The sequence below is a fragment of the Mesoplodon bidens genome, assembly GCF_964165515.1.
Source record: "Mesoplodon bidens genome assembly, chromosome: 3".
Taxonomy (NCBI): Eukaryota; Metazoa; Chordata; class Mammalia; order Artiodactyla; family Ziphiidae; genus Mesoplodon; species Mesoplodon bidens.
The window spans coordinates 36,743,036-36,755,766 of NC_138178.1; the positions used below are offsets into that span (position 1 = coordinate 36,743,036).

At 46.6% G+C, this 12,731-nt stretch overlaps 1 protein-coding gene across 7 annotated transcripts in view; it reads right to left on the minus strand.

The window, feature by feature from the left end:
* Positions 1-12,525, minus strand: part of ZSCAN2 (zinc finger and SCAN domain containing 2) — a 30,885-nt gene extending 18,360 nt beyond the window's left edge. For 2 of the 7 annotated variants that reach the window (XR_014015279.1, XM_081227350.1), the window contains exons 1-2: positions 12,433-12,521; positions 9,898-10,411 (exon numbers count right to left, since the gene is read on the minus strand). Coding sequence is in view for 6 of the 7 variants with exons in the window: in XM_081227350.1 (XP_081083476.1) it covers positions 9,898-10,303 (406 nt within the window). In the remaining variant the exon portion in view is untranslated. Of the gene's footprint in view, positions 1-6,971; positions 8,463-9,763; positions 10,412-12,231; positions 12,390-12,432 lie in introns of those variants that run through there. The other 5 variants (XM_081227354.1, XM_081227351.1, XM_081227352.1 and 2 more) reach the window with 5 other exon arrangements.
* Positions 12,526-12,731: the final 206 nt, after the last annotated feature.

A 12,731-nucleotide genomic window follows, 5' to 3' on the forward strand; every position in this document is an offset into this window, starting at 1 on the left:
CAGGTGGCTCATGAATAGACAGACCAGTGGAACAGAAAAAAATAATCTCGTGGAACAGAAAAAAATAATCTCTATGACCATGGGAATCTAGCATACGTTGAATATAAGGGTAGCCTCTCAAATCCATGGAGAAAAGACACCACATCCAAAAGACACCAGCATTCATGATGCTGGGAACAACCAGTTAAGTCAAATAGAAAAATTTCAGTTGGACCCATACCAGGACAAATCTCAAATAGATCAAAGATTTAAAGGGAAAAAAATTAGTCCTGAACTATTAGACAATGAGAATTCCTTTATGATCTGGGAGCCTTTAAACATGATGCTTAATTTGTGTGATTATCTTCCTCTGTCACCTCACTGCAGAGGCCCATCTGAGCAGAATCCAGACCCAATAACCCCCCCACTGTCTGCTGCTTAAGGACCAGTCCTATCCTCCTTTACGTAGACAAAGATTCAAGACTGTTATACTCCAGGGAAGGCCAAAGGAAGGTTGAGAGTTCTTTTAAGGTTGATCTCTGATAACACAGAGGCACGGGAGCCTTTCTAAAGGACAGAAAAGAGCACCCTTCGGGCAATCTGACTTAACAAGGGCCTCCAAATGGGAAAAAAAAAAAAATCACTGAGCTGGGAAGGATGAGGGATCCTGGTTCCTCCCAAGCTCCTCCTCAAGAAAAGGTGACACTGGTGAAATCAAGAGTATAGAGTACATTCAACTGCAGGCAATTCTCTTTTTTTGTTGGTGGTCAATTAAGAAAATGAAAACTCAGAAGCTGATGTGGTCAGATAAAAGGGGAATAACTTCATCGACATGTTAATGAGTAGAGATGGGATGAGATGGTAGGAGCTGGGAATTTTCTTTAAAAAGGAACTTCACCAGTAGAAAGAGTGTTTGCTATTTCAAAATGAGCATATTTTGTGGATGAGACTGGATACAGGGAGGCAGGCTTCTGAGGAAGCAGGCTTGTGAGCAAGCGGTTGGATGGCCAGATCTCCAGTAGAGAAAACTCAGAGATGAGTCAGGCATTAAGGAAATAGGAAAGAAGGGGTCTCATTTTCTAAATGTTTTGATCTCCCCTGAAACTACTAGAGCAAATTCATAGAGACAGAAAGCAGAATGGTGGTTGCCAGGGGTTGTGGGGACAGAAGGGGAGTTAGTGGGGTTTTTTAAAATAGATTTTATTTAGTTATTTATTTTTGGCTGCGTTGGGTCTTCGTTGCTGCGCACGGGCTTTCTCTAGTTGCAGTGAGCAGGGGCTCTTTGTTGCGGTGCGTGGGCTTCTCATTGCGGTGGCTTCTCTTGTCGTGGAGCATGGGCTCTAGGCACGCGGGCTTCAGCAATTGTGGCGTACGGGCTTAGCTGCTCTGCGGCATGTAGGATCTTCCTGGACCAGGAATGGAACCCGTGTCCCCTGCATTGGCAGGCGGATTCTTAACCACTGTGCCACCAGGGAAACCCGGAGTTACTGTTAATGGGTATAGAGTTTCAGTTTGGGAAGAGGAAAAAGTTCTGGAGATGGATGGTGGTGATGGCTGCACAACAATGTGAACGTACTTAATGCCACTGAACTGTACACCTAGAAATGGTTAAAATGGTAATTTTATGTTATATATTTTACCACCATAACAAGAAAAAAGAATTTATGGCTCTTATATATCATTTTATGTACTCTTACCAAATTTAAAATAGTTGATACATTACTTACTAGAAAAATTCTGGAATTAATTTTAAAAGATGAAGTTAATGCTCAAAAAGGCAGAGATTTCTTAGAAACACTATTCAATTTCTGATGGCCTAACAGGCAAAAGAATAGTATCTTGCTTTAATGGGTATTTCCCTGGTAATTTGTAAGGTTGAACATCTTTTCATATGGATATAATGTTTTTATTCATTTTTAAATTGCCGGATCATATCTTTTACCTTCTATTCTACTGGGTGGACAGTTTCTTATGAATTGTAGATGCTCTTACAGAGCAAGATTTTGACTCTTATCTGCTACACTGCAGACTTTGTTGCAGATATTTCCTCCTCGTCTGTGCACTGTCTTTGAACTTTGTTCATAGTATCTTATTTATTTATTTATTTATTTATTTATGGCTGGGTTGGGTCTTTGTTGCTGCACACATGCTTTCTCTAGTTGCGGGGAGCAGGGGTTACTCTTCGTTGTGGTGTTCGAGCTTCTCATTGTGGTGGCTTCTCTTGTTGTGGAGCACGGGCTCTAGGCATGCGGGCTTCAGTAGCTGTAGCATGCAGTCTCATTAGTTGTGGCTCACAGGCTCTAGAGCACAGGCTCAGTAGTTGTGGCGCACGGGATTAGCTGCTCCGCGGCATGTGGGATCTTCCCGGACCAGGGCTCGAACCCGTGTGCCCTGCATTGGCAGGTGATTCTTAACCACTGCGCCACCAGGGAAGTCCCCACAGTATCTTTTTAATATAAAAGACTTTTTCTATTTCCATGAGTTCAATTTAGCTTTGACGATTTCTGTCTTGTTTAAGATTAAGAAGTCCCACCCCACTGCAAGATTACAAAAATACTCTCCTATAGCTGATTCCAGATCTTTTACAGTATAGATCTATAACTCATCTGGAATTGATTTCTGTATATCTTGTGAAGTAGAGATCCAGTTTTAGTTTTTTCAAAAGGGTCAGACCACTGTCCAAACGCCATCCACTGAACGGTCCATCCACTGAACGATTCCTGAATTGCCATAGGGCCCTTATTGGTTACTAGACAGTTGCAGCTCGGTCTAAATCAATGGATCTTGTATTTTCCTGCCCTTGACATGGGCTGTAGACTCACATGCACAGCACATTCCCATTGAATGCACAGGGCCACGTGTGTCCTCCTGCCTGGCCAGAGGCCTCTGCTTTCTCTCCCATGCTAGAAAGCGTACCAGAATAAGTGTAAGAAAAATTGCTGTCAATATGGGGATAAGACTGAATTTGCTGTAATTTATCTATAACAATGCGATAACTGGTTACAAACTTCGGTGCTTTAATGTGTGTTAAGCTCAGAATTCTTGTAAGGTCCCTTCCCCCTGATTGTGACATACCGCTGTGTCTCAACACCATGGTCAGAGCCACTGGTCTAAAATGCAGAAGTGGGTCTGTAATTCTGATACAGCTGATGCCCAAGTGGGGCTCTCCTTATCGGGGCGCTGCCCTGGCAAGACTGACAGGAACCTGATAGCGCCTGAGTGACTGGGACTGTTGTTCCCCCTGAACTCTGACTGCCTGAAAGACAAAGCGCTGGTAAAAACAGCAAGGAGCTGTTATTGGTTTAAATGAATGATTGCCAAACAGTTACAGTTATAATGTTACATCTCTCTGAGAGTTCTGTATGGTATACACTTCAAATATTTAAGTGAATTGCAAGTGTTTTTGTCTTAAAACTGAGAATTGTGGCTTTAAAAAGACATATACCTTTACAACCCTGTACCACTTTTCACTCCCCTTATTAATAAAAATGAAAGTATTTGTTCATTTGCTGTCACCAATGGAGCTGGTGCTGGGCCAGCAAGCTCAAAATAGGTAAGCTGCTGCCTGTGCCCACCAAAAGCCAGGTGTGATGCTGAAGATGGCTGGAGAGGTCAGCTGTGACTCTCAGCTCACCTGTTGGACAAGAGTAGGTTTGAAGTTGATAATCTCCATCCTGACTAGTCTAGAGGAGTGCTTCTCGAACTTCATAGTGCATATGAAATCACCTGGAGATCTTGCTAAATGCAGATTCTGCTTCAGTGGGGCTGGGCTGAGACTGAGGTATGCCTTTCTAGCAAGCTCCCAGGTGACACCTATGTTTTTGGTGCATGGACCACATTCTGAGTAACAAGGCTCTAGAGCAGTGGTTTTTAAACTTCACTGCATCTTAGAACCACCTGGGAAGCTTTCAAAACTCCCTTGCCTGGGCCATACCCCATGCCAACTAAATCAGAAAATCAGAATGCCTGGAGTGGGTTCCAGGACCCCAATGAGAAGTCTGAGAACCAGAGGTCTAGCACAGTGGTTCTCAAACTGGTGGCTGAATCAGGATCACCTGGAGGGCTTGTTAAACCCACGTGCTGGACGCCGCCCCCAGAGTTTCCGGTTCAGTAAGTCTGAAGGGAGGCCCGGGGATTTCATTTTTAACACACTTCCAGATGATGCTGATGGCACAGGGACCCCACACTAATGGTCAGAGGATTTATATGTCACGAATCTATCAATTTTGAGCCCCATAATTTCCCCTTTGCTCCCCTCTGATGGCAGCAGTTTCTTTTTCGGGTGGTGGGGCTTCTATGAGATGAAATGAATCTGTTAGGGACCTCCCTGGCGGTCCAGTGCTTAAGACTCCGAGTTTCCACTGCAGGGGGCTTGGGTTCGATCCCTGGTCGGGGAACTAAGATCCTGCAAGCAGCACTATTCGGCCAAAAAACAAAAAAGAATCTGTTAGGAGAGGAGCATTTCCCCTTTCAGCCTGATGCTGCAACCACACCGGTCTGGGGTTATCTTGGGGAGGCCGCTGCGGCATGAGTTCACTGGTCTCCGGGCTCTAAAGGTATTTTTCCGCTTACTTCATACAGAAAGTGAGATGAGGGTGGGTAGAGCAATTAGAGAACAGTTCAAGGATAAGCTGTCTCAACTCTAGTGACTATACTTTCTGAACCGAAAATTAGGCCATACAATTTGAGAAATGACTTCTGGCCCCAGAGCCCAGGCCTCTTACAGACCGATGTGAGACATTCTGAGAGGTATGGTTTGGCTGCCAGCTATTGGAATTTGAGACATTTTGATGCTTTACAAGGACAAATATTTTATACTCAAGATTGCCCTGGAAAATTGGGGTTCTCATTCTCCAAGTCACCAGAAAAAAAAAGGAAGTGTATTGGGTTTTACATCAGTAATTTGTAACCAGCAACACAGGTAACTAGTGCTTTTCGTAAATGGTCTTTCAACAGCCTGTGAAACAGGCTAAAAACACAGCTGCCAGGCATGAACCATGTAGGCCAATCTCATCTAAAAAGAAAGAGTGCAAGACTTCCCCGGTGGCACAGTGGTTAAGAATCTGCCTGCCAACGCAGGGGACACAGGTTCGAGCCCTGGTCCGGGAAGATCCCACATGCCGTGGAGCAACTAAGCCCGTGTGCCACAATTACTGAGCCTGAGCTCTAGAGCCCGCGAGCCACACCTACTGAAGCCTGCACGCCTAGAGCTCATGCACCGCAACGAAGAGTAGCCCCTGCTCGCCGCAACTAGGGAAAGTCCATACACAGCAACGAAGAACCAATGCAGCCAAAAATAAATAAATAAATAAATTTTTAAAAAATAAAAAGAAAGAGCACATCACTGGATGGATGGTCTCCACAGGACCAGTGATGCCCTACTGCGGCTTCCACGTCCAGCCCACAATAGTTTCATTTTCTCTGGCATTTGCGCGCTGGTGGCCACATCCAATACCAGCTCCCCGGTGCAAGAGACCTCCAGGCAAATGTCCTCCCTGGGGTGTGGATTCACCATACCTTAGGTTTCCAAATCCAAAGCTTGTCCCTTCAAGTAAATGCTGCCAGTCCCATGGACTACTTCTACCAGTTTGGCTGGATAACAAAAGGTGAAAAAGGCCACCTACTGGTTTATTCTCAGGCCATGAAGGGAGATATCCTTGAGCCCTTGGAATTTGAGAAACGGCAATAGCACTCATCTCCATACTCAGAAACATGTTCTCTATGTTTATAAACATCTTTGTTAACAGCATAAATATGATAATATTCACTGAGTTTGCTGAATATAAACAAAGGATTAATCACTGAGTTTGCTGAATATAAACAAAGGATTAATACAGAGCTTCCAAGAACGAAAACCTAAGAGTAGATGCTCTCTTGCTGGACTAAGCTGCTTGACTTGCCTACCGGCCTGAGAATTCTCCCAGGTCTAAGCTGCAGTCCTACCTAGTCTCCCTTTCTAGATTTGGAAATATCCCTGGCTACATTCTGCCAACTTGGGGCTTGACCTTATTTTTTTATTTTTTAAGATATTTTTGATGTGGACCATTTTTAAAGTCTTTGAATTTGTTACAGTATCGCTCCTGTTTTATGTTTTGGTTTTTTGGCCACAAGGCATGTGGGATCTTAGCTCCCCAATCAGGGATTGAACCTGCACTCCCTGCACTGGAAGGTGAAGTCCCGACCACTGAACCGCCAGGGAAGTCCCGACCCCATTTTGTTTTAAAACAAAACTTAGCTTGGCTTTCTCAAGGAGAGGCAGATAAGCCTGGAAGGAAGCAGCTATCTGCCTCCTTCATGGACCCAGCAGGTGAGCTTCTCCACACCTGCAGGGAGGCTGGAAGGATTCATTTCCTCATCCCAACAATACTTAACTGGGTCCCCACTATGTATAGGGCACTGTGCTGGGTACTGTGAGAGCTTAAAAAAAAAAAAAGAAAAAGGTTAAGAAAAAGATAGGTTCCTTGACTTTGGGGATTCTATAGGTTCCTAGAAGAAATAAGATGAGTATTCATACAAGACGGAATATGATACAAAGCCAAAAGAGGAGGAGAATCCAAATGTTCTGGGGGAGATGACTTCTAGCAGAGGTGATCAGAGATGCTGTCAGGCGGGTGGAACTGGGGACAGGAAACAGGGGCTGGAAGTAAGGACAGCTTTATGGAGCAGGTTTCCAAAGGTGTGCACTCAAAGGAAGACCAGGATTTTATCACACAGGGATGGACAAGGCTACTCCAAGTCAAAACTCAGGAGCACAGGTGAATGCCAGCAAGGACAGATTATGTTCAAGAAACAGCAAGATCTGGTCTGAATGAAGCAAGAGCTGTGGCAAGGGGGTCAGAGGAGGACCAGCCATGGGCACCTGGGCCAGGTCACACAGGGCCACGGGCTGCAAGCAGAACAAAGAGGTCATGGTTGATTTGGAGACACTGGGGAGCTCAAGAAGATTTCTAAGCAGGAGAGTGCCCGATCACTCAGGGAGGAGTGGAGCAATGCAGGGGAAAGAGGCTGAAGGCAGGTTCCCTTTGGAGGCTGCTGCGAGAGTTCAGGTGAAATACCAAGAGCCTGAAATAGGGCTGGGTATGGGGATCAAAATGCCCTTGGGAAACACAAAGAGAGATGAGCTTTACCACTTAAACTATTAATATAGGTCCAATCTCAACTGGAATTTTAAGATATTTTAACTGTGAACACCTAGAGGTGCCTGCTAGTCAAATATTAAACAACCACTGTCTAACCAGGCCTTGAAAATGTGCTGGGTAAATGTGACCAAAGGTCCCGAGCTGGACAAACAGTCTAGAGGTCAAGTGGTCTTATGTTGAGTAAATGTTTGAGAAGGGATGGAGATCACTGCAGAGGTTCCTCTGAGTAATCATAAGGCAGGTCAGGAGCATGTGTTAGACAAATGAAAACCAACCAAGATGATCTCAATGGCAGAAATGAGACCACTGACAAGCCCACTCAGTCTGAGACATTCCCCATCCGGGATGTCCCGTGAAAGATGAAAGGCACAAAGCCCCTCCAGCAAGCCAGGTGGGGAGGACTGTCACAGTGGGAACCTGTCATTGCCTCAGAGACACCTGATGAGACTTGACACCCTGCTTTGTGACTTCCCCAACTGAACAGTAACCCCAGAGGTTTCTCCTCAGCCTTCCACCTCTTTGGCCTCTCTTTAGCATCTCACTGAAGAGCCTGAGGTTCATCACAAACTTGTTACATAGTAAACAAGGTTTTTAAATAGGATGAGAGGCTTTTGCTTTTTTAAGTAGGAAGAGTAAAATTAAAAGCTATTTTTCAGGGCCAAAGAAAATCAAGTATTTTGCTTCAAATAAAACCTGGGATCTACCAAACACACGTGGAAGCAAACAGACTGGAGTTTGAATGCTGGCTCCACCACTAACCAGCTGTGTGACCTCAAGGAAGAGCTTGACCTTGCTGAACTTCCATTTCCTCATCTGTAAAATGACAGTTCCACCCACCTCATGGGATTATCAGCGAGATGGACATGAAAGGTGGTCAGTGAAGGCCTGGGCTCACAGGTGGCCCTCCATGACCACCCTCTTCTCCAAAGGACAGCTTTATACTCACATCTCCCAAGTCCCTGGGCATTGTTACAACTCTGTCCCCAAACCACCCTCCCTTTCCAGCCTTCTGAATCCTCTGGACTAGATGCCTCTGAGTTAGTCACCTTTGTCTTAGTCCTCATCTGCAGCCCCTCTTTCCAACATCCCACCGGCAACTATGACTTTGCATCAGATGTGACAAAATGCTTAAGAACATGAGCCACGTCCTCAGACCCCTGAGCTGGCATCCTGGTTCAGCCTCGTACTAGCTGCGCGATCTTAAGGGAGTCACTTATCTTCCCCGGTGATGATAATTCTGCTTGTCTCCAAGCTGCAGCACGGCTTCCTGCACCCAGGAGTCGTCTTCCAGGATCATGGTGGCGACCTCCTCCTCCTGGTCATCTTCCTCTTGAGGGACCTGGACTAAGGGGATCAGGGGAGTGGCTCCTCTCAGCACCTCCGAGGCCATCATCCACGTTCTTGGGGGGAATCACTCAGGCTTCTAACCTTGACCTTCAGTCTTCTCCAGCCAGGTTCTCTGAGAGTTTACGTGAGTTTTGCATATCAGATGCTAGGCACACTGGCTGGCCCACAAAAAGGATCCATCAATGCTGGCTAGGGTTACTATTAGTTCTTTCTCACATGCGTCCAGTCTCCTCCTCTTCCCCTGCAGTCCCCACCTTGGACCCACCCCTATCACTGCCCATCTAGCATCCAGACGGCTTCCTGGCTGCTCTCCTCCCTCCGGCCTCTCCCTCCTGTAATCAAACCTGCATCCTGTTGCTAAGCTCAGCTTCCTCCCATGCCCCTGGGGCCCTAGTTTAGAATTTGCTGAGGTCAAAGACATTTGGTCTAAGCCTCACCCACTCTTCCCCAAGACCCTACTTCCTACTCCTTCCTAAAAACACACTTTCCACGCCAATCAGCCAGCCTTCCTTATGGTCATCCGAACGATCCCACACGGGTCCACCGTTCTGAGCCTCAGCTCCACTGGGAGGCCACACCCTCCCCCTGCCCAGCGCCTTTCCAAACCCCCCTCCAGCTCAACTCCTGCTCAAGTGTCACATCCTCTGTGAAGCCTTCTCTGACCTCTCCTCTCCTCTCCCCACTCCGTTCCCTGAACGTGCTCACAAAGGTAGCCATTGGTTCCCGGGGGTCCTGAAACAGTCCTAGGGGCACAGCTAGATCTGAAGTAAATTATCTGGTAATCAAGGCAGTCCAGTTTACAACTGAAGACCAGAATGGAGGCAGAGTGGTTGAATGGCGTGCGTGGGTCCCACAACGTATTAATAACACAAGAGACAAATATATTAACTGTTGCAAAAAGCTCAGGTTTGGAATTACTCTTTTAAGAGCCTGGGATGACTTTATACCACAGATAAGTCCCCAGTTATTAGCTGGCTTACTCGTCATTCACCTTGATTTCACAAAAATAATCACTTTTTTAAAACAGGATTTGGTTTTTCTAATTGCTGGAACTTAAATATTTGGAAGTTTACTGCACAACCGGGTGAAAGTGCCAAGGGGTGGTTTATGGGGGTCTTCAGCCCCTCACCCCATAACCTCCATCAGCTTCCCAACCGCTCCAACTACACACAAAAAAACTGTGCTAACTACCGTAAATTTAGCTCTGAGAATGGTCCTCTAAGCCCCTCTTCTACTGAAATTCTGGAACTGTCACTGCACACAACCAGGGCATTTCGGGGTGACAATGTGCTGATCACCTGCAGACAGAGCAGAGGGATGGGGCTGACCCGAACTCAGTTCTGGATACCACCTTCTCCTCCTCTGCAAACACCACACTCTTCCATCTCAGAGGGCTGCTCCCACCCTCTCCCTACGAGGTTCTGCATCTCACCACTGTCCTGAAGGGTCTGGGTCAAATCTTCCACCAGGGCCACCGCCTCCTCGCTGCTCTCGGGCCGATGCTCTTGCAGCCAGGCCTGAATTTCCCTTGGCAGCATGGTCAGCATTTGCTCCTTAGTGTGCACCTCTGGCCTCAGCCAGCGCCGGCAGAGCTCTCGAAGACGGCCAAGGGCACCCTGTGGCCCTCCGGCCACCTCTTCATGGGGGCTGCCCTTGCCGGCGCTCTGGGGAAAGGGCTCTGACTCAGGGCCATCTTCCTGCAGCACAGCTTCCTGTACCCAGGAGTCGTCTTCCAGGATCATGGTGGCGACCTCCTCCTCCTGGTCATCTTCCTCTTGAGAGACACAGACTAAGGGGCTCAGGGGAGTGGTTACTCTCGGCACCTCCGAGGCCATCATCCACGTTCTGGGGGGAATCACTCAGGCTTCTAACCTTGACCTTCAGTCTTCTCCAGCCAGGCTCTCTGAGAAGACAGCACCCTCCTCAAATTTCAACAAGGAGTCTGGCTAAGAATGAGAAAGAGAACTAGAATCAATAAGTAAACTGTCCTAAAACAATCTAACTCATAGCAGCCCAGGTCAGGCCACCAAATGATTCTTACATCCGCAAATCAACAGAAGTTTCCTGTCCCTCTTAAAGGAAAAATGGCTTATTCCTGAAAACAACTCTATGGCAAGAGAAGTTAAGAAGAATCACAAGCACAAAAAATGAGTATTTTTCTTTCCAAAAGACCAAAGCATGAGTATCAGAAATTCAAAGTCCTCGCAAGAACCCAGGACTGAGTTATCCTGCCCTAAGTCAGTTCAGACTTGCTGCAGAGTGACCCTGACCTAACATACAACTCAGTCACACAACCTCACTGACCACCTAATAAGTAGAGATAATAACACCTATCCTTCTTATCTGAAGGGGACCTCTCAAGGATTTGCAAAGGATCAGATGTCAACACACTTTGACGCTCACTGGAAGGAAGGAAATACCTCAACTGCATTATTACCATATTTTAAAATATGAAGTTTTAAAATGTTTGTACTCTTAGATCCAGCCTTGGCCCCTCAGGAATTTATTTTTTAAAATAACCATCTTTGTAAAGAGAAATTTATTTGCAAGGACACACAATCATAGCATTGTTTCTAATTGCAAAAAAAAAACTTGACACCTTAAAAATCCAGCAGCAGGAGAATGGTTAATTATGACACATTCATACAGTAAAATGTATTAAAAACTATGCTAACGTGGGACTTCCCTGGTTAAGAATCCTCCTGCCAATGCAGGAGACACGGGTTCGAGCCGTGGTCCGGGAAGAGCCCATATGCCACGGAGCAACTAAGCCCGTGCGCCACAGCTACTGAGCCTGCGCTCTAGAGCCTGAGAGCCACAACTACTGAGCCCGTGTGCCACAACTACTTAAGCCCACGCGCCTAGAGCCCATGCTCCCCAACAAGAGATGCCACCGCAATGAGAAGCCCGCTCGCAGCAACTAGAGAAAGCCCGCGCACAGCAACAAAGACCCAACGCAGCCGAAAATAAATAAATTAAATAAACAAATAAATAAAATTAAAAAAAAAACTATGCTAATGTATTAATGGCTACCTTTTGAGGGACCGTTACTGAGAAGGGGCTCAGTGGAGCTGGAATTGTTCTATATCTTGATTTGACAATGGTTGCATAAGAACATACATATGAAATTTAAGATTTGTGCATTCTGCTCTATGTATTTTTTTAAATTTTAAAATTATGCTGACAGTAATTATTAATCATTAATTATTTAAAATAATCCTCATAATATGAAAATTAATGGATAAAAACAAAACCAGCAAGGCAGAAAAACCATAGACACAGTATGACCCCAATTCCTTTTAAAAATGAACACATACACAAGGAAAAAAAAAAACCCTGGACAGAAATTCTACAAAATGTTGAGAGCAGTGAAACTACAAATTATTTAAAATAAAGACTAAAAGACAATGAAAAGTTATTTTTAAAAATCATCACTACATCGTAGACTCAGATAACCCCCACACACAAAAAAATAGGGAAGGAAAAACTTTTTTTAAAAAGAACAAAAAAGAAAAGCTAGTGGAAACACCGAAGCTCTCAATATGTATTCACCAAATGGCTAAAAGAAACACAGGTATAACACAACTCTTAACTGGGAGCCCGGGAAAACCGTTCCTAGTCAGTTAATTTGCTGTCTCACCTGGAGCAAGCCACGCCCCCTCTGAAGCTCAGTTTCCCCATCTGTAAAATGAGCTGCTCGGGATGTCGTCCACTGTACCTTCCAGTCTAAACACTGCGCCCCTGGTTGGATGTACACGGAGCTCACCGCTAGGGAGAAGAGTCCATGTCCGGTCGCTGAGCCAACCAGGCGCCTAAACCGGGAGAACGGGGGCCCGCGGGACGGGGACAGAGCCCCCTATGCCCCTCCCCCAACAGGGCTGCCCGCACTGGCTCCAGGCCCGTTATCCCCTTGCCTCGGGCTACTCTCCCGGCTCGCGCGGCTCCAGCTCTGGCTCTCTGGGCTCACCTCTCCAGAGACCAGATGCCAATCCCGCGGTCGCTCCGCGCGCAAAAGCGCCCCCGGGCATTGCCCGGCACCTCCGGAGTCAAGGTGGCTCAAGCCCGAGGGGCACCGAGAACAATGGACGGGAGAGGCCCGCCCTCCGCCGCGCTCATTGGCCACCGAGAACTGCACCTGGAAACTCTGCTTTCCTATTGGCGGGTACGGACCCAGCCGGGCGGAGGGAGGGAGCCTGGGCCAAAGGCATTGTGGGAGATGTAGTCCATCGAGCTGACCCCGACCGCGGGGCAGGGAGCAGAGTTTGG